This window comes from Fukomys damarensis, unplaced genomic scaffold (assembly GCF_012274545.1).
Source record: "Fukomys damarensis isolate Sample0158 unplaced genomic scaffold, DMR_v1.0_HiC HiC_scaffold_4, whole genome shotgun sequence".
In the NCBI taxonomy this organism is placed as follows: domain Eukaryota; kingdom Metazoa; phylum Chordata; class Mammalia; order Rodentia; family Bathyergidae; genus Fukomys; species Fukomys damarensis.
Window position 1 is genome coordinate 67,396,708 of NW_022900916.1, and position 22,543 is coordinate 67,419,250.

The 22,543-nt window shown below is 44.3% G+C and overlaps 1 protein-coding gene across 3 annotated transcripts in view; it reads right to left on the reverse strand.

Annotated features, from left to right (window-relative positions):
- The window catches only part of Frmd3 (FERM domain containing 3), a 129,692-nt gene that overhangs the window by 17,283 nt on the left and 89,866 nt on the right, over positions 1–22,543 (reverse strand). For 2 of the 3 annotated variants that reach the window (XM_019208771.2, XM_010632903.2), the window contains exon 13: positions 20,285–20,409. In XM_019208771.2, the coding sequence (XP_019064316.1) occupies positions 20,285–20,409 (125 nt within the window). Of the gene's footprint in view, positions 1–4,354; positions 4,769–20,284; positions 20,410–22,543 lie in introns of those variants that run through there. The other variant, XM_033758705.1, reaches the window with a different exon arrangement.

Below are 22,543 nucleotides of genomic sequence, written 5' to 3' on the forward strand. Positions count from 1 at the left end.
AAAAAAAAAAAAAAAAAAAAAAAAAAAAAAAAGATAAATGCACAAATGAATATGAAAATAGCCATAAAAAACCCCGGGAATATCCATGATAAGAAATACACAAAATTTGCATGAGACAATGTTAAAGCCCTACTGAGTAACATAAATCTCAACCAGTGAAGAAATATTGATGTTCTCGAATAGGATGCCTGAATAGCTTCAAAATTCAGCTTTCTTTTCATTAATCTGAAATTCACTGCAATTTCAATACAAAGGTCAGCTCATTTTTTAAAAAGATAAATGGAGAAATCACACACCAATAGTAAAAAAAAAAGGGAAAAACTAGAGTACACCCAGACAATGGAATATTATCCAGTGCTAAAAGAAGACACCATGGAAAGGCATTCAAAGGATCTTAGCTGCATAGGACTAAGTGAAAGGAGGCGGTCTGAATGGACTATATACTGTGTGGCTTTAACCATAGGACACGCTGCAAAACACAAAGCTATGAAGGCAGGGAAAGATCAGCGGTTACGGAGGAAGGGGTTGGGAAAGATGAACAGGAGAAGCAGAGAGGATTTTAATGCCGTGAAACCATGCTCTATGACTCCGTAACGGTGGACACATTCGTCCAGATCCGCAGATGCATGGCACACAGAATGAAGCCTGGTGCAAGCCATAAACACAGGTGAGCATGACGTGCTGGGCAGGTCCATCCACTACCATGGTGTCCTGCTCTGGTGGGGATGCACGAGGCATGGAGAAATATTGGAATTCCTCTTAATTGTATGTAAAACTAAAAGGGCTCTAAAAATAAAAAAATATTACAAAATCAACAGGGAAAATTTTACTATCTAAATAATATCAAAATTATACTCCAAAGTTACTAATGGAGCAGAAATATTAAAGTACACAGCTTAGAAAATACTCTTGAATATAAAAGAAATTTGTTTATGATGAACAGTTTTGTTAAAATTGGTAAGCAGTTGGGGATAAAGGTATGTCCCTGCATCATATAACCGTGGTAATATATAATCATGACAATTCCAAAGAAGTTTAGAAATTAAGCTACAATCAATATTAGAAGGGGGTTGAGGCAGTGCATGCTTGTGAACCCAGCACTTTGGGAGGCAGAGACAGGATTATTACAAGTGCAAGCCCAGCCTGCATAACCTAGTAAGATCCGGTCTCAAAATAAATAAAAATGCCTCAGGATGTAGTACAGAATGAAGGCCCTGGGTTCAAACCCCAGTATATGAGAAAAATTAGAGGCCACATTAATGTGCCATTTTTGTAGGTAAAAAGGAGTTGATTATCAGTAATTTCATACAGTTCAAGCTAATGTATCCATTATGAAAAACATATGAAAAATACCTGTATAACCTCTGCATGAGGGAAACAAACATTAAAAATAAATCTTATACAAAAATTAAGTAGTCTACACATAGAAAAGTTGTGTGTACATATAAAACATGCCTGTGTCACAAACTCAACATTTTTTTAAAAAGATGAAACCCAAGAACCCAATAGGAGAAAAAAGTTAACAGAGACATGACAGTGGGTATCACAATCCCCAACTTGAAATTATACTACAAAGCTACTGTGATAAAAATAGCATGGTACTGGCAAAGAAACAGACCTGAGGATAAGTGGGATAGATTAGAAGATTCAGAAACAACTTGAGAAACACTCTGCTACCTCATCTTTTGACAATGGAGCCAGCCATCCTCACTGGAGGAAAGATAGCCTCTTTAATAAATGGTGTTGGAAAAACTGATTTCAACTTGTCAAAGATTAAAAATAGACCCCTGTCCTTTGCCATCCACTAAACCAAAATACAAGTGGATTAGAGATTTAAATATTAAAACAGAAACACTAAACTTGCTGGAAGATAAGTTAGGTAGAACTCTCTAGGCCATTGACAGGAAAAGACTTTATGAAAAAAATCCTTAGTAGCTCAGGAACTAGCATAAAGAATCAACAACTGGGATCTCATATTTTTAAAAAGATTCTGCACCGCAAGAGAAACCACCAACAGAGCTAAGAGACAACCTACAATGTGGGAAAAAATTTTTACCAGCTGTTCCTCAGACAAAGGTCTACTACCTAAAATATATAAAGAATGCAAAAACTCAGATGCCTCAAATATAAAAACCTAATTCAAAAATGGGCATCTGAAATGTATAGGTATTTTTCAGATAAAGAAGTAAAAGCAGCAAAGAAACATATGAAAAAATGTTCAACATCATTGGTCATTCAAAAGATGCAGATAAAAACAACACTGAGATTCCACCTAACCCCACAAAGAATGGCTGCTATCAAGAAATCAACAAAAATAAATGCTGGTGGGGGTGTGGGGAGATAGGAATCCTTCTCTATTGTTGGTGGGAGTGCAGACTGGTGCAACCACTATTGAAATCAATATGGAGACACCTCAAAGAGCTGGGACTAAAGGTCCCATTTGACCCAGCTATTCCTCTGCTGGGTATCTTCCCAAAAAGAATTAAAAGAATCATACCACAGTGATATATGTACACCCATGTTTATAGCAGCACAGTTTATAACAGCTAAAATTTGGAAACAGCCCAATTGCCCATCAACTGGAGACTGGATAAAGATGTGTTTTTTCTATAAAGTGGAGTACTAGTCAGCCATAAAGAATGAGAAACTAGAGACATTTATAGCTAAGTGGATGCACATTGAGGCCATACTCTCACATGAAATAAATAGGACATGTAAAAAGACCAAATAGTTTCTCTGGTGAGAAAAACTGAAAGTGTAAATAAGGATCAAAATGTATAATTGATATTGTGTAATATGAAGAAAAGGTCTAAAGGAGTAGGGGAAGTGGGAGAGGTAGGGAAAGGTAAGAAGGGAAAAGAAACAATATGAGAAAAGTAAAAAATGGAAACAAAGTCTTTGTAAATAAGGAAGGGTGAAGGGAGGGCAAGGGAACATGAACCAAGATACATCACCTAAAGGTACAAGATCCCAATGATGAATGTCACTGTACTCTCTACCTAAATTATATCAATAAATTTAATGATTTTTTAAAAAGTTAACATGTAAAAGTCAGGATTAATGCTCAGATTATTCCAACAACCTTTAAGGAAAATATGAAAACTACAACAGAAATAAAATTATACTTTTAAGAATCTATCTCAGAGAAATGCCTTCTTCCACATTCGTGCAGCATTCTGTTATTGCCCAAAATAAGAAATATTAATTTCCAACAATAACTTATTGACTAAGTGAATTACTGTATCTCTACAGTACATAACAACAGTATTTGGCTGTTTCTAAAAATGTATATTAATATGTACTATATGAAAGTCCCTCCAGTTATATAATTAAGTGAATGAATGAGTTATAAAATACCTAGAACAAGCCCATCCATAAAAAATAAATTTAAGCAACAACAATCATAGATTGGCTATTGCAAGCATTAGGGTAGAGGAAAATATTCCATATATTTGCGCCTGTAAGTCTTACGACAAGAACGCTTCATGTATTACTTGTGTCATCATACAAATACAGTAGTATCTTGGTTCACAGATTTAATTCATTCCATGATTCTGGAAAAGATGGCCACGTTTGTGTTCATGGGGAAAGATGGCCTTGGTTGTGCTTGTCACCTGATGGGAGTTCACAAACCAAAACAAAATTCTGCCAAATGCTTCTGTTTAGAAATGAAACTGCTCACAAATCAAAGCACTGGTGAACTGGGGCACCATTATAGAATGAATTTCCCTTAATTCACTTATAAGTCAATTCCACACATATACATAAGATACAGTATTTCTGACATTTCTGAGAATATATTTCACTTTAATCAACTGGTGAAAGCCACAGAACCACAGCTTCTTTACTGCCCTAGGATCTGACTTGAAATTTCCATTTCAATTCCTATTTGTCTCAAGGCCCGTAAAAAGCAACATGATATTTACAAGGAACTGGAAAGAGGTCACAGTTTGCTCCTGCATCTTTAGCTGATAGTTTAGTAAAAGTTCCACATTGAGAAAAGAGGAGCTTAATGCACCTCCCGCTGCAGGCACACAGCAGATCTGAGACCTTTAAACCAGGAGGTCTGCCCACCCATCTGCCCACCCATCATCTTGTTACCAGGCGGCCTGGAGAAGCAGACCCCTCCTGCCTCCCGAACGCGATTCACGATGCCGCTTCCCGAACCGGGGACACACCTCCCATCCCGCCGCAGGTTCCCACTCACTCTCCTTCCTGCCAGCTCGCTCCTCTCCCTGCCCATCCTTATCAGAGCTCCCATGGCGCATCCATTCACCCTCGGCCTCTCTCGGAGCCAGCGTGAGTGGGCGCTGGAAGCCACACACCGCTCCAGGTGCAGGGACTTGGCACATACCAGCGTTTCGAGCTGTGACCTTGGAGCCATGTCTCAGCAGCCGCACGAACACATTACCATCGCAGTGGTTCACCATGTGCAGGTGGAGGCTCCGGCGAGTCTGGATCTTGACCAAGCATTTGGCCATCCTGGAACCTCTGATCCTCCCAGGTCTCTGCTGCCTTCACGCCCGGAGCAGGCACCACCAGTCATAGCGGCTCTGACCTTCCCCTGCCACTAACCGCCCATTCTGCTTCAAAGGACCAGCGCTGGGCAGGCGCGCTGACGGTGAGTCAGATGTCAGCCTCCTAAAGTAGCCAGCAGAAATAACTCAGAGGGACAGGCGCGGGGCAGGAAGGGGGAAGGGGAACTATTTTAAACTCTGCACTTGCTCTGCTAAGGAACAATGAAACCTTGTGGCTAATCCTTACCCAGCCTTCTCTAAAGCATCTGAATGAGAAGACCCTCAAAATGTCTCTCAGTGCCCCATGAATCAAATGTCCCAGATGATACAGACAAGTGTGTAACGTCACCATGGAGAAGTGACCTACCTACTGTGATTTCTTTTAAAAGTCTCTATTGAGCCTTTATTATGTTCTAGAAAAGAACACAAAAAATACTTTACAAGCCACATTTTAAAAAAGGAACATATAGTACAATTAATTTTAATAATGCAATGATTCTAATAACTGTAAAATAACCTTGTTATTCTAAGCTTGTTGTTAACCAGCAGTGCCTTCGAGGGTAATAGCTCAGATCAGTGTCTGGCAGCAAATTACTCAATGATAGTAGTGACTTTTTTTTTTCAGTAACGCCCCTTCTTTGGTCCCTCTGAACTGTTAAAAGAGGAAGGCAGGATTTTCAAGAGAATGATTCTCTTCCTTCTGTCAACTGCCAGTCCCTTTCAGGTGTCATTACTTGTGAGTTCTCCCCAGGTATTAAAGAAACAGTAGTGTTGGTCTGAAAAATCTACACGACCAGCCTGTCATCTATGGAACATTGTATCAGCTTGATTAAATGCAATTTTCTATCTGCAAAACACCGACAATACTTGCATTTACATGACTGGCTGCCTGATATGGAGGTACTTAAAAGATGCTAATTATGATTATATTATCATCAATATCATGAACTTCATGTTTTGATAACAGATTTCACAGATATAATGGATTCAGTCATTAGTTAAAATAGTTAGAGTCTCACTGAAATTTTAGCTAACTGCAAACTCAAAGTAGGAAGACATTAAATATATGCATTGAATGCATATATACATATACACATGTGTACCTGTACATATATATAACAATATTTACACTGTTGTATACACTGAATGTCCCTCACCACCCAGAGATTATGCAGCACAATGATCGCCCCTCTCCTTTCTAGAAGCAACACCCTTAAAGGTCAAAGGCATTCTAAAATCCCATGAATCAAAGTGGGGCCTCAAAACCTGAGTTTGCCCCACTATGGCAGTGGTAGTAACAGGAAGGGAAGTTTCCATATCTGCCCACAGATAAAACCAGGTAAAAATATTCCCAAGAGGTATCAGACATGGACTAGGAATTTTAAAACTGTAGTGCATTCTTCAGAAACACACATGAAGAATTCCCTCAAAAGAAAATTTAAAACGTCTTGCTGACCAAGGCTATTTGTAATTCAGATTCTTCCTTCCACAGAAACAGTGCTTTTCTTCTATCCTGGTTAAATGACAGCTTAAATGTCCCTGATAAATGAACGTCCCCGTTAAATGATGCTGGAGCACATGGATCCCTCAGACCCTCTCTGGACAGTGAAGTTTTCTCAGAAACCAGTGTGGTACCCAGTTTCCCTGCCAGATAATGCTGCCCCCGCCCCAGCTCCCATCAAAACAGCTTCCTTTGGTTTGTGTGTAATTTTTTCGAACAAGAATCTACCTCCTTCGTCTCTATCCAGCATGGATTTGTTTTCCCAACACTTTTGCTTTATTATTTCGGTCCCTTCCCTCCAGGGACAAGTTACTATTACAGACCAATTATTACTCTCTGAGTAAAGGCAATTAAATTAGTCTGCATACATAATGGAGCTCTGATTTTCCCCTCCATACATTGAAAGAGCTTCGAAAATAGTATTAGGAAACAGGGCACCTGTGTATGCCTGTGGGGAAATCCAGGCTCTTGTGCGACTGTGAACTTCTGTTGCTGCTGAGATAAGACCTAGAAGCTACGGCTGTAGGACCCAGTGCATCCACTTAGTGTCCACAGCAAAGGCATCTCTCTTGCACTCCAGTTACTTACTGCTCAGCAAGGAAAAGAACAAAAAATTTTAAATGTGAGAAAAATGTCCAGATACTCTAGGTTTTGTCTGAAATCAGCAGACTTTAAAGACTCACTTTATCCAGTTTTTGCAAGGCCATAATGAAAAACATTCCTATAAATAATTTAAGGTGATGTGGCAGGGGGTAAGAGATACTTGTATCGATCTATGTGTGAAATAATATATTCACCGAAAAAAAAAATCATGGTAGAACAATTCATGTGAAGAGGAAACATTCATGTTCTATTGTGAGATAAAAAGGCAGATTCTAAAATAGCATCTCCAATATTTTTGTTAAAATTTAATTATTAAAAATATATAGTGTAGTGAAAATGGCCATCCTACCAAAACTCCTATACATATTCAATGCAATGCCAATTGAAATTCGAATGCTATACTTCACAGAACTAGAAAAAAGAATCCAAAAATTTATTTGGAACCATAAGAGACCTAGAATAGCAAAAGCCATCCTAGGCAACAGACACATGGCACCGGGTATAACAACTCCCAATTTGAAACAATATTACAAAGCCACTGTGATAAAAACAGCATGGTACTGGCAAAGAAACAGACCTGAGGATCAGTGAAACAGATTGGAAGACACAAAAACAATTCCAGATGTACTCAGCTACCCCATCTTTGACAAAGGAGCTGACCATCCTCAGTGGAGGAAAGATAGCCTCTTCAATAAATAGTGTTGGAAAAACTGGATGTCAACCTGCCAAAGATTAAAATTGGACCCATATCTTTCACCATGCACTAAATTAAAATCCAAGTGGATTAAGGATCTAAACATTAACACAGAAACACTAAGCTTGCTGGAAGATAAGTTAGGCAGAACTCTCGAAGACATTGGCATAGGAAAAGACTTTATGAACAAATCCTCAGTAGCACGAGAACTAGCAGAAAGAATCAACAACTGGGATCTCATCTTATTAAAAAGCTTCTGCACTGCAAAAGAAACCATCAACAGAGACAACCTACAATGTGGGAAAAAATGTTTTACCAGCTGTTCCTCAGACAAAGGACTATTATCTAGAATATATAAATAACTCAAAACAATCAGGCCCCCCCCAATATAAAGACCCAATTCAAAAATGGGCACCTGAAATGAAATGACATTTCTCAGACAAAGAAGTAAAAACAGCAAGTAAATATATGAAAAAAAATTCCACATCACTGGTCATTCGAGAGATGCAGATGAAAACAACACTGAGATTCCACCTCACCCCACAAAGAATGGCTGCTATCAAGAAATCAATCAATAACAAATGTTGGTGGGGTTGTGGGGAGAAAGGAACCCTTCTCCATTGTTGGTGGCAGTGCAGACTGGTGCAACCACTATGGAAATCAATATGGAGATACCTCAAAGAGCCAGGACTAGAGTTTCCATTTGATCCAGCCATCCCTCTGCTGGGTATCTTTCCAAAAGAATTAAAAGAATCATATCACAGTGACATATGTGCACCTATGTTTATAGCAGCACAGTTTGTAATAGCTAAAACATGGAAACAGCCTATTTGCCCATCAGTTGGAAACTGGATAAAGAAGATGTGGTTTTTCTATAAAATGGAATACTACTCAGCCATAAAGAATGAGAAAATAGAGTCATTCATAGGAAAATGGATACATATTGAGGATATACTCCTAAGTGAAATAAGTAAGTCACACGTGTAAATACCGAATAGTTTCTCTGGTGTGAATAAACTGTAATAGTACATAAGATTCTAATGAGATGACTGACATTGTGAAATGGGAAGAAAAAAAGGTCTAAAGGTGTAGGGAAGGTGGGATGGGTAGGGGAAGGGTAATAAGGGAAAAGAAAAAATGTGAGAAAATGAAAAGATGGAAATAAAGTCTTTGTAAGCGGGGAGGAGAGGAGGGGTGAAGGGAGGGCAGGGACAAGGGGAAAAAAAACGAGAACCAAGACCTGTCATGGAGAGGTACAAGATCCTAACAATGAATTTAACTGTACTGTATCACTAAAATGTACCAATAAACTCAATTAAAAAGAAAAAACATATATAGTGTAAGGTCAGACCAAGGCATGATTGAGACCACTAAGGTTTGCACCAAGCTTGTACCAAGCTTGCACCAAGGTCTGAACAACATGCAATGAGTTTATTGCCACCTGGGTGCAGATGGGCCAAGGGCGAGAAGACTGTTGGCCTGAGGGGAGGGTGCTCGTGGTTATATGGGGCAATTTAGGTAGGGAAGGGGGAACTGCTCAAGAGGATGGAAAATTTTAGAGTCCCCTGGAGGGTGGTCCTGGGGCTGGCTGATAAACAAGACGGTGGTGAGGGCAGCAGGGCGGCTGCTGGCTTCTTGCTATCTCTGTGCTCCTGTGGATGTGGGTAGCTGGTCCGCTTGGGTGGGGGTCCGACTTGGGGGACCTGTCATATAGGATCTTCAAGCCTTGAAGATCAAGTATTACAAGTGGCTTTATATTTTGTGTTTTTCTATATTTTCAAAATTGTGCAAGGTGACTAAGGTATTGCTTTTGATTTCACGGTAAAAGCAAACCAAGAGGAAAGAAAATGCTTGGTTTAAACCCAGGAGAATATTCTACTAGTAAGCTTTCTTTTAAATTCTATCCTGGTTATTTATTTGTCTATTATTCTGCTCACCAACTCAGCAAGTATTATTTAGTTCCTATTTGACAGCCAAATATCCCTAAGTGCCCAGGATGAGGTGAGGTGGGCAAAGTCCTGGCCTCCGTGGAAGTGACCTATCAGTCAGCAGAGATAGTTAATAAACAGGAAAGCAAATGAAGGCTCGCATACATATTTGACAGTGCCAAGTGCTCTGAGGAAAATAAAACAGGGAGGTGGCATGGGAGAAAACAAATGGTTAGGAACTGTACACTCATCAGAGACCTCCCAAGGAGCTGAAATTCTAGCTAAGACTTAAAGACAAAAACAGTCAGCTACACAAGGACCAGAAGAAAGATCTTCTGGATTTAGAATCAGCTCACACCAAGGGTCTGAGGAGGTAATAAGCACAGCATATTCCAGGCAGAATGGAGGAAACACAGACACTGGAGAGGAGGGAGTAGGAAATGGTTCCAGGGGAAACAGCAAGAAAGGAGACCACGCAAGACCACAGCAAATGGGGACAAGGCCCTGACCACTGGGCCAGAAACAGCCCAGCGTGGGAGAGGGACAGGCCACGCTGTGGGACAGTGGAGCACAGGGCCCATGAGGACTCCAGAAAGGAAGTCAGGCTGTGCAGTTGGCCTCACAAGGGCCAGGAGGCTGGACACAGCAACGGACGGAGCAGCACAGAGGGCCCAATCGGAAGGCTAGGCTTGGGCTTTTCTGATTCCTCCAAGTTTAGGGTAGAACTGGTCTTGGAATTACGGGGAGGCCACACCTGTGTGTAGAGGCCAATAGTTCAGCTGTGGCCACAGGATCAGTGAGGGGCTGGCTGGGCCACAAAAGATATTGCATGTTTGAACGAGAGTACTCCTTTCTGTAGTGGCGAAAGTCCCAGTCCACGTTCAGGTTATCAATCACCTTTAACACCTGTTTATTCCCTCTCAGCTGAAGCATACACCCATGTTACACCTCTAACGTTGAAGTGCAGACTCGGGGGTTTAAAAAGTTCCCAGCTGGACTTCTCTTGTAAGAGAAGACAACTTCTTAAAGGAAGCAAGTGTTCCTTTGTCCCCGTAGCCCTGCCCGCATTTGCTATTGGTTGACTTCTTGATGACAGCCATTCTTTCTGGAGTGAGATAGTCTGTGTTGTTTTAATTTGCATTTCACGAATGATCAGTGATGTTGAGATGTTGAATCTTTTTTTCATATATCTGTATGCTGTTTGTACTTCTCTATCTGAGAAGTGTCAAAAGGAACCCTTCTCTGCTGTTGGAGGACTGTAGACTGGTGCAGCCACTACGGAAATCAGTGTAGAGGTTCCTCGAAAACCTGAAACTAGAGGTTCCATTTGACCCAGCTATTCCCCTTCTAGGCATCTTCCCACAGGAGTTAAAAGAATCACACCACAGCGATATATGCACACCCATGTTTACAGTGGCACAGTTTGTAGTAGCTAAATCCTGGAAAGAGCCCAGATGCCCATCAACAAATGAATGGATAAAGACAATGTGGTTTTTAATCGGCCATAAAAAGGCTAAACTACTTGAGACATTTTCAGGTAAATGGATGCACCTGGAGACCATAATTTTAAGTGAAATAAATCAGACATGCAAGCTTAAATGTCACATTATTTCTCTTGTGTAAGACACCCAAAGGGTAAATAAGGAGCAAAATGGAGGATTATGTTTTCAGAAGTAGGAAGAACTTGTTCAAATGGTGGGGGTGAAAAAAGGAAAAAGGGACTAAAAAAAAGAGAATGAAAGGGGAAAAAATGGAAACAAAGTTTTTGTAAATGGGGAGGGGATGAAGGGTTGAAATAAAGGGAGGGAAACTGGAAAAAAAGAATTGATCTATATCATGTGCAGGTACAAATTCCTTATGATGAGTGTGATCATTATGTATGGCAACCACATACTAATAAAATAATTTTTTAAAGGAAGCAAGGGCTCTTTCAGGTGGTCAAACATTCAGTGATATACTGTATTCTTTGTAAGCTTGATTCTATTAATTTTCGATTTTATGCTGAAAATGCACAACTCATAAAAAGAAAAAAACATGACTGCTTCTTTTAGAGATCGTGGTGCCGCTCACCTGTTGCCGCAATTCTTTACCATACCGAAAGGAAGATAGCCACACCTTCTGCTTTCAGAGGCACAAGCAGATTACCCAATGACACAGTCAAGAAGAGCAACAACTTAGGAGCAGAATTATTAAAAGCCAGTCAGAGTAGGAAGGAGCTTCCATATCATTTTGCCTTGTTCAACAAAAGATGAAGCAAGGTGTAGGTGGTGGTAATGGCTAGCATGTGCCAGGAAACGGTACATGGCTATCAAATGAAACGAGTGAATGATCCTCAGCCCTGCCCTCTCTAACCAAAGCTCTTCTCACCAGCTCTTCCCTACTAATGTTGAGTCCTCTGTTCGCCTAAGTGGAGTCCAGCCCCCCTGTAAACTGGGGACTCGGAGGCCACCATCGAATGCCTAAGTTAGAGTGACACTGCACCTACCAGACAGCCTGGCAGGGGCAAGGCAGTGCCGGGTAACTCGGGGTGGTTTACCAAGTGACAGAGCAAAAGCATGCGAGTGGCATGTCATCAGCGTAACAAGAGCAGACAGACTCACATCTAATTTAGGAATCTGAAGCTTTGGTATCAACAGGGATTTCAGAGCTTCAGAAACATGTCTCTTCTTTACTTCTGCGCAGATGCACTGGTAAGATCTAATGTGGTCAGAGCCAAATCTTTTGGAGATAAAAGAGTGTATACTTGCTAACAAGTGTGTTACTTATGAATTAGACACATGTAGTTTTTAAAATTTATTATGTAATTATAAGACATACACAAGAGAAGTTACACAATAAGGTGATAAACAAAATGTTGGTGGAAGTCTGAAAAGATTCCTAATTCACCTTGCAAAGGCTCCTGCTCTGAAAGCCAGAGCTCTGGGGGCTCCAATCTGCCAGCAGCAGAATCAAGCACAAGGCTGCAGCCCTGTGAATACAGCACTGGATGGACACCCAGTGGTCACTCTCAGCAACCAGCCTTGTGCCAAACCACTTAGGTCTTTTTTCAGGTCCTACCCAAGAGGCCACAGACCACCTAAAAGAACATCACCAGCACACACTGCCCAAGGTTTCACTCCACATGGGTGACACTAAGTCTCAGGAGAGAGAAGAAGGAAGGACATGCTCCGAGAACCCACCTCGATTTTAGCCTGAGTTTCTTAAAGCATGTCTACTCAACCCTTGCAGCCAACCTACTAACAGAAGTTCTAGGACACAAACTCTTGCACCAGCTGTGACCTCCAAAAGTGAGAGAATCTTAGCTCTGCTCTCTATGACAGTATGTTTAGCAATACTTTCACTTTTCCCCTGCTGTGGTTTTTTTAGGAAGTGGTGTGTTTACTTGTCCATATGCCAAGCCCACTACATTCTAGTGGCCATAGCTGGTCATGCTCAGGGTGTTCTCTGCTGGCTCAACTCCCAGCTTTTAAGGACTGTGAATGGGTTACATCCATCATAAGACACATGACTGGCATGTTTACCCATCCTCAGAAGACTCTTTAAATCCATTAATTGTTAAGTAACTAGCAAAATTCCAAACTAAGCAGGAACAGTGATTTGAGAAGCCCTAGCACTGAACTGCTTCCAGTAAGACTATGACCCTTAACACACTGGTGAGCAAGTGAGTAATTAGACCTAGCTCTAGGGTGGGCCATTCCTTACTTAATTAATTTAACTGTAAAGGAAGTTGGTATCCTGCGGGATGTCTGTTTTCCCTTCAGGCTTAGCCACCTGAGAATCCTGTTTGTGACCACATACTAGGTCCCTAGCCTCCACCTTACTCATTCCAAAGTGAGGGCCATCCCAGGAAGTCCTAAGGTCCTGGAGTACCGTGACAGGAACCAAAGGCTTGAACCCTGCCCCAGATACACAGGATCTCTCCTCCCTGAACCACAGAGCTTCCCTACATTTATATTAGTAAGTTGTTTCTTTTGATTATTCATATAAATGAAAAAAAAACATATGGAGGGGAAAAATAAATGTAGTTCTTTAGTTACAGGTTCTGTTTTAGCAAGAAAGTGTTGAGTCATGTAGATGTCATCTAAGTCATCTAAGATGTCATCTTAGTGATCCAAGATACCTAGGCCAGGAATGTGAGAACCAGGACATAGTCCAGCCCCAATACTTCTCCAAGTGTGATGGGGACAAACTGTCTCACATCTCCAGCTTTCCCGTTGTAGGAGGATTGTAAGTGGATATGCCAGAGCACAAGTAGGGAAACTTTTTCTATAAAGGCCCAGACTGCAAATGCTAAGCTTTGTGGGCCAGGAGGCAAAATTGTGTTTATTTTATAGGTAGCTATATAATCATTTATATAACTGCCAGGTCCAGGCCAGAAATACATAAACAGATCCAAGCCCAAGAATACTGGCTGCCTTTAGATGGGCCAGCCATGGGCTGGACTTTGCTGATCCCTGCTCAGGACCATCTTCAGTGCCTCCTCTAACCCTTAATTCTATGAAAACTACCCGTTCCCATGTTCCCATTCTCATAGAAAAGAATTCAAGCCATAGTCTGTGATTTTTTTTTTTTTACCTTGACATTCAGCAAAAGAACCACAGTTCACAGCTAGAAAAAACTGAGTGTTGCTCAAGTCCAGTTTTCTCATTTTCCAGACTAGAAAAATGAAGACAGGGAGGACAGAGGATCTCGTCTGTGATCACTGATTGCAGAGAGGCCAAGACCAGAGCCGTATTCCCCTCCCAGCCAAGGCATTCATGCAGAAATAGAGCAATTACCTGAACCTACACTACACCTACAGAGAAAAATAGAGAATTTCATAAGATAAACTATTTGTGGAGAATTAACTAACAGACTTGCACTGCTGGCCTCTCAATGTTTATACTGAGGAATACCATGTTCCACACAATGAACGCCTGCGGGGAATCACCAACCACAGAAACGGCCGGATGCACCAGTTGGTACCTTGCCAAGTAAACTACACAATCTTTGCAAGATGAAATGCACTTAACCTACAGCGCAGGAAATACTAACAGTTTCAAAGATATCTTTGCAGTGAGAGAAGCTGGTGAGCATCTCAGTTGTCCGGAAATAGAAGAAACTAGAGTTCCAAAGACAAAATCAGCACCAAGGAAAGGCTCACAGAGGGAGACAAACGGCTTTTAAAGAGACTGCAAAATGTAACTCTGCAGTCCCCTGAGCTGCACTTACCATCTCCTACTGAGGGCAGCAGCTGACCCAAACCACAGAACTGCATTCTAGAACTCAACAGGTATGGCAATGACTTTTGAGTACGGATTCTGTAAGTAACAAGTACTACAGAGGCAAGTCCAGCTGCTGTGGGGCTGTCAGCAGCAGGACACTGGGGCTGCCTTTAAATGGAAAAGCTGAGGCAGGCAATGTCAAAACCATGCTTAAAACTGTCCTTTGTGTGAGTTTCTTCAAAGCGAGAGCATTAAGCCTTTGTCTGCATTGAAGTTAAGTGAATTCCTAATTCATCATTTGACCTATAGTTCACTTTGACAAATGATCATGCATTAGTGTTTTCAACTGTGATAGCTAACCTGACTCCATCTTTTGCTCCACCACCATTCTGCGCTGGACAAAGCACCCAAATTCCTGTTTGGCACAAAATTTGGCACAGCTGCAAGATGTCCTTTCATAGCTCACCCAGGGTGTGAAACTTCCTCTTGCCCCCACTAGCCTGGCATGGCTCTGCTTCTGTAAAAAATTCCCCTGGGGCCCTTCCCAACGGAAAGCACAGTTCAAAAGGAGAAACCGAACTACTTCTCCGGGCTTAGAGTTCTTTCTGGGCAGCCCCTCTCAGTTTCTGGCTTTCAATAAACAGACTCGAATCTGACTCAGACTGTGGCGCATCTCTATAGTTTCAACCCGCTCTGTTGCAATACAACAGTAAGCAAACAAACTAGGAGTTTTAAAAGTCTATACATGGAAAAAATTGTATACACGGGAAGATCACAACCACATTAAAACGCACAGGCAAGGAAGTTGCTACGGTGTTGACGATGCATCCAGGAGGGTGACAATCTGGGCAGTGACTTTATTCTGTTTATGTATTCTTTCTTATACTTCCTAAAAATTTTAGATGATGATGTATTACCGCTATAACGAGAAATTAAACAAATAACAATCCAGAACCCTGTGGCGGGGCAGGCATGACCGCAGCTGGTACTGGTGAACTCACCATCCCCAAGTAGTAGTAACTGAGAGGAGAAAGATGGTTCCTGAGCTTCATGAACAGTTCCTACCGTTTCGGGGGATAACATAAAAGGGAGCTTTCAGAAGGCCACGCCTAGCCACTCACGTGCATCCCACGTCCTTGGGCCAGGGGAAGGCAGGGGTGAGGAAGGAAAATCAACAGACCCCGAGGAGAGGGGAGATCTGTTCACGCAACTCCAGGGAGGGAGAAAACAAGGAGAATGCTCCATCAGGTTGGCAGGAGGACACTTGAGAGAGTGGACAGAGAGAAAAGGAACTCCCGGCCTCAGCGCAGAGTAGGAAGGGAGCAGCTGCACAGCACCTGAAAGGCGCTGCCCGGGGCGAGGGGAAGGCACTGCGGCGGCACACAGCACACAAGCACGGCTTTCACGGCAGGTTCGCACTGCCAGCCACGAAGTCTCATGCGATTAACTTCACTGCGCTTCTCTACCATAATTCAGCTTTCTTCTACAATGAGAAATGGACTCCACCAATAAAACATACAAGCACGTTGCTGTCTATGCTGTGGAGAATTTGCTCTGCTTGCATGTGAATTTATTCAAATTATTGACTTTTAAAATAGTATTTTCACCCAAAACAATTCCCACTCTCACTTTTTTCCTCTTTCGAAATTCTCAAAGCTGTGAAGTGGCACTGTTCCAATGTCTTGCCTTTCTCGTCTGAACTTCTCCCCAGCAGTAATTGCCCTGGACACAGTAACTGGGCAGCTTCTAGCTGAGCACTGAAAACATGCCTGTTGCTGAGTGGTGCCTAGGAACCGACTCTGTTTTCATTCCACCCAGGCACAATCCGCCTCGGCACTAATCGCTCAGCTGTCCTTAGGGTGAACAGGGTCACATACTCTCCCCAAACACCAGTGGGTCAGTCTGGGCAGGAGTGCTCTGCGCAGCTGTCTTTGTGAAACTGGAGGTTCTCGGATGAATGAGAACAGTGTGTCAGGCACACAGGCGATCATGATCTCAGAGAGCCCTGGCGACAGGGATGCCACCACCTATGGCACCACCTGGGACAGGGTGCCAGCACCTTTCCAAGACCTCACAGACATGGAGCTTCCAAAGGTCAAACCGATTTTTAAAAAAACTCCTAATGCGACAAATCTCCTGACAACTTGGGCTGCCAACCTTGACCTGTAGGTGAATTTCAAAATGTGTGACTTGAAATTCTCCCATACGAGAACCTACGTCAAGAGCCATGATGCGGAGGTGAGGACAGCAACACTAAAGGTAAGCAGAGACATCGAAGCCTCCTTCCTCTGTTCACACCTGACGTTCGGACAAGCCAGAGGCACAAGTGACCCTTGACATGGCTCCAGTATCTACATGGAATCATTTGCCAGGGATTCTGTGTGAAGCTGACGAGTTACGAAACCCTCCTATGTGTCATGAGTCTCAGATTTGAAATAAAGAGGTTGAAGTTTTTTTTACTCAATTTCTCTAGATGAAGGGCAGAAGCCTATGGGCCACAGAAGCCTTAAGTGTCCTCTCTCAACAATCCTGCCATAAGAAGTTTTGAATCCAGAGCCAGGGATTTAGCTCAGTGACGCCACCGCCTGCCTCGCAAGCGCAAGGTCCTGAGTTCGATCCCCAGTACCAGAAAGAAGTCTTGGACCCACTGTCTCCTCTTAGCCTCACTCTCTCTGCCTAACTTCAGCCCTCATCTACTTATTTTTTGTGTCTTTTTGCTTCCAACCCAGTGGTTCTTAGCCAGAGAGCCATTTTACTCCCCAGAGGACATACGGCAATATCTGGAGACGTTCTCACCTCCCAGAGCTGGTGAGGCACGACTGGCGCCCACAGAGAGAAGCCAGGGCACCACGACATACCCGACCGTGTGCAGAACAGCACCGCAGCAAAGAAGCGCCCAGCTCAGGGGTCAGCGACACTCAAGTGAGAAACTCGGCCCCACTCATGCTCAGGCGGCTGCAGCCTCCACACACACCTAGGGTTGGACTGAACGCGATTCCGACGGAGTCAACTGCAGGCCTGAATCTCCTCACTGCCTCTCACGTGGTCTCAAGGTAGTCTGAACAGTCCAGCGAGTGTGGAGGACCCGCCGCGACCTCGCCGATCTTCCCGCTGCTGCGGACTTCACCGTGCTCCCATCTCTGTCTTCCAACCACACCTGCAACTGCTGCAGCAGGACCGGGCCACGCACAGCTCCCCTCCCATCATCTCTGCTCGCTCCTCTGGCCGCTGGGCGCTGCACAGTGACTAAGGGACAAGGCGCCCCCTACGCAGCCAAGGGAGCACACGATTCCATCAGCAGAGGCAGGACCTGCTTCTTACTGTGATTTCACGGCTCTTAAGATGATTTTGCTCTTGCATTGGATTGGGAACGTCAGGCTATTAAGCGAACAGTTAACCGTACCTTTATTTCCATTTGTCTTATTTTTTTTAATTTTAATTTTAATTTGTTTTTATTTTTTGAGGCAGGGTCTCACTGTGTCGTTGAGACTGACCTGGAACTCATTATGTGGCCCAGGCTGGCCTCGAACTCACAGCGATCCTCCTGCCTCAGCCTCCCGAGTGCTGGGATTACAGGCGTGCGCCACCGTGCCCGGCCATTTGTCTTATTTTTAAATTAAGTATATATCCTGACAGGTGTTATGATGTTCCTTATCTTTAAAACTCACAGAGATGCCCTGTAAGGTATGACATCTGGAGAAAACAAGTCTGGACATTAATGGAGCCTTTTGAACTTGTAAGGCTAAGACCTAGAACTCTGGCTTTGAGGCTGATGAGAAAATTTAAAATGGTTCTTTCGAACAACTGGGAAAGCTGAAAAAGCAGTATGGATAACCATATGACGAGGTTTAAAAATGTGATTTCATTTAACTATAATGGTCTGTCGACCGTGCACACAGCTGTTACGTGGAAGATGAGGCAAAAAGGAAGGAACCTCGGTGAACGGGGTGAAGGGTTGCATAAAGCTTGCCTTGGTGCCCTTCATATGGTCCGGGATTCTGGGAACTCCCCGCCCGCCTGCTCCATCTGTCTGGCCTTCCAGATTTACTCCCTTCTCAGACAACGCAGAGTCACAATTTCGTGAGTGAAGTGTCCCTTCTCCCATCTCCTTTCCAGTAGTTACACCCTCCTTCGTTCAAACTCAGGATGGCCTTGGCCTTCTATAGAGTGATTTTCACGCAGAACAATAAGCATTTGTGATCAGAAATAAGAGCCACCTTTCTTTTACTTGAAAAACACACAAAAGCAGACAAGTACAATGGATCTGGAGGCCCATTAAGGAAATTAACATAGCAATGAATTTACAGAGAGAGGTTTTAGGACAGACAGCACTGTTCATTATAACAAGACTATACTCACAGTCACTGCTCCTATGGCCAAGCCGCAGACACCCACCTCCATTTCACACTTTGCTGGTATGCACTGATTACGGGTATCCCATCCAGGTGTCCCTTCAGGGAAAATCTAGTAAAATCCTTCACAGCACAACTGAACTGACTGCTACTGCCTCTCTCTGGGCATCTGTCTGCCAGGCCCAATGTTTACTGTGAACGGAAAAGTTTTCTCCTATGGAAGGAACCCTGGACTTGAAGCTGAGGGGTGGTCTCTCGGGGACAAGAAGGCTCAGCTTCCTGAAGATGCCCAGTGTCCAGATTTTCAATGATAAATTTAAAAGATCACATAAAGTTACAGAAAGAATGGTGTGTCTGTATGCTGGGTTCCAGCAAATCTACTCTGTGTGTATTTGCTTTCAGTTTACTATTAAATCAACAGGAGTGTGAGACAGTGGTAAGATTCTCTGACGGAAGCAAAGTCCTTAGGAAAGGAAGACAGGGACGGAAGGAGGAAGGGAAAGGCGGCAAGAGGGAGGGGAGGCAGGGAGGGAGGGGCGGCCCACAGCACACAGGCTTTAGAAACAGAACAACTCCTGAGCTGAAGAGGGCGCCACCGCCCACGGCCGTGCCACCCCGCACACGCCCGCTCTCGTCCATTTACCCACATCAAAACTGTCAGACGAGGGACCCGTGGAAGAGGAGACAAGAGGCTGGAGAACTACTGAGACGGAGGAAGATGACATAGTACTCGCGAAGAATTCCTCACAATCCCACCAGTGCAACCGAAGCGGAAAGCATCTCCCAGTAGGGCTTCAGTGAGAGGGAAATGCTTTCAGTCTCCTCTTCCGCTGTAGCAGCCATTAGCCGCGTGTGGCTGCTAACAGTGGAGCCAAATGTAGCCAGTGTGCCTGAGGACTGCACTTTCATTTTACTGAATTTGGTACGTGTGTGTCTTACACAATGACATTCATCATGCAGACTTGATACATTTATTCGGCACCTCTTAATTCTTCTTAATCCCCCTCCCTGCACCTCTGTATTCATGTGCACATTATACGATACAGATGTATCGTGAGGATCCAAGTCTGGCTTTACCAAGCCACTCGGGCATCACTGATGCTGCTGCTGTCACACGTAAGTTTAGAAATACTTTTGACACGTGAACCTTCTAGAAGGACAGTGAATTCCCACGGTCATGCAGCCTTCTAGCTGCACAAAACAAAGTTTATTTGTTAAAAATATAGTTTATAAGCCGGCTGTGGTGGCGCACACACCTGTAATCCCAGCCCTCGAATCGCTGTGAGTTCGAGACCAGCCTGGGCTACATGGTAAGTTCCAGGTCAGTCTCAACTACGTAGTGAGACCCTATCTCAAAACGCCCCCCAAAACCAAAAAAACCAAACAAAAAAAAAAGCAGTTTATGCCTCACTCTGGCCCCTGCCTGGCACATGACCAGTGCATTTAGAATGGCCTCACTGGCCTGGGGAGAAGTAGCCAACTTACCCTCACCCAGGGGAAGCGCCTCGTCCTGCTCGGTGGGGGAAGGGAGCAGGGGCTGCAGGGGCTCCATGTTGATGATGAGCTGCTTGTTCAAGGAGTGGGAGCTGCGGCTCTGAGTGATGTTGGCTCTGCAAACAGACACAGCCAGAAGGAGTCAGTGTCCACCGAGGTCACCGGCCTCCCTCGCAGGGGCTACCAGTGTGGGAACTGCCTCTGAACACACTAAGTGGGTTAAGTCAGAGTAAAGAGGATGCAACGCTCAGGACACGGCCCTTCTCACTCAAGGTCCTAGTTAATGTCCACAAGTCCTGATGCAGCCCAGACAAAGAAAACGGAGTTCTCAAACGTCCGCAGACTCAGGCATGCTGGGTCACAACACAGCATCTTGGAAAGATACCGAAACAGACGTGGCAGTGAGATGTAGCTGGAGCAGATGCCCAGAAAGGTTAAGAAGGGTGTGGCTGAGCGTAAGGGACCACCACCAACATCCCGCCAGGGTGGCACAGATACTGTGCTGCAGAACACCCAGTGCTTAGCATTCCAGCTCGGTTTCTCCTTTGGAAAGGCGCATGCTCACGAGCAACTGTGGCAGGCAGCAGATGGCAAGGAAGCTGTGCAGTGTCCCCACAGAATGACGGGCTGTGACTGGGAACCCGTCCGCACGCCCGCCGCAGGAAGTCTTCCCCGACAGACAGAGCAGAGGGGATGCGGGGAGGTCTGGCACCCTCTTCTCCACCGCTTCCTGTCAGACTCAACAACCGATCCTTTGGATGTGGTGTCAGACGTCTCCTTTCCTCCTCCTCGGACTGCTCCTCACAGCCAACTCACTCTCTCCCGACTTCTGTCTCTTTCTCCTATCACTCTCTCTTCCTTCACAACTCACTACATTTGTCCCCTCTGCCCCTCCATAGTTACTGGTGACAAATTTAGCTCCATCTTGCTAAGCCTCTCCCAGATGGAGGCTGACCTAACCTGCCTGGGTGCCTTACAGTGGCTCACTCGGCATCTTGTCAAAGGGCGTTCAGGTTTGAAGCGTTAGTAACCTGGATGCGCTCCAGACCTGACATAAGCTTCCATTTCAGAATGTCTGAGGCCCCCCAGGCTGGCTGGAGGACTGGCCTTCGAGCCTGAACGTGTCTCTGAGGTGTAGGGTGGGGGAAGAGGAGCAGGACTCTGTTCAGCACCTTCAGTCAGAAGCTCACAGCTGGCACCGGCTGGGAAGGAAGTGTATGAGACCTGCGCCACCTGGAGCCCTTCATTATTTCCTTCTAGAGCCACCTATGCTGCCACTGATGTGTACATCAGACAGTCCATCTCATTCCAGGGAGCTGCCCTCCTGCCCTTAAGCAACTCACTGTTCAGACCAGGAGTTTTGGATCATTGTTCGAGATCCACATTGCAAAATACATTTCCTATCACTTTTCTGTATTCTCTCTCTCTCTCTCTCTCTCTCTCTCTCACACACACACACACACACACACACACACACAGGAAGACATACAACCCAAATGAGCATTTTACACAATAACAGTAATCACAGTTACGTGCTTCCCTGTTTGAAATTCCACACCATTTGGTTTAAAGCGCTGGTCTTGACTACCACTTTACCTCGAGACTCCTCCATTGCTGCAGCTGCCACTGGAAAACATCTACTGAAGGAGACGGATGGCTGAGGGCCCCCTGGGAGCACCAAAGCGGGGGACTCGATCCCTTGTGAGGACCAGGAGGGCCAGGGAAGACATCCCAGGGGAGGTGAGGCCAGGGCAGGTCCCAGTGAGCACAGTGGAGTTGACAGAGGAACGTGGATGCAGGAAAACCCTCACTGACAGAAGGAGGGAAGGTGAGGAAGAGAGACTAAAATTTACCATGAGGACTTCCTTCTTTTATTGGGAAGGTTCTCAGCTTCTTGGTTCTCAGGGGTTTTACTCTGGCCCTGTGGCCATTCGTGACTGTGAGTCCAGCTCTGCAGAGTACAGCATGTTGCTGTGTTTTACATGGGCTGTGCTGTTTGCTGGAGAAGAAGCCTCTCTATTCATTCTTGCAAAAGTGACTCTGAATTGCTCTAGGCTGTTTCTGCTCATGCCTCAGCTGGACTGTCCCCTAGAAATGGCTATTCTTGTCCCCTAGAAGTCACTGGCCCATCTTACTAAACCCTAACAGCCATCCTACTGACGCCCTGTAGCAGGACAGGACGAACATCTTGTCCCATCAGCACGGCACGTTCAGCAACTGTCTGGTTCTGCAACAGGCTGAGCTCACGAG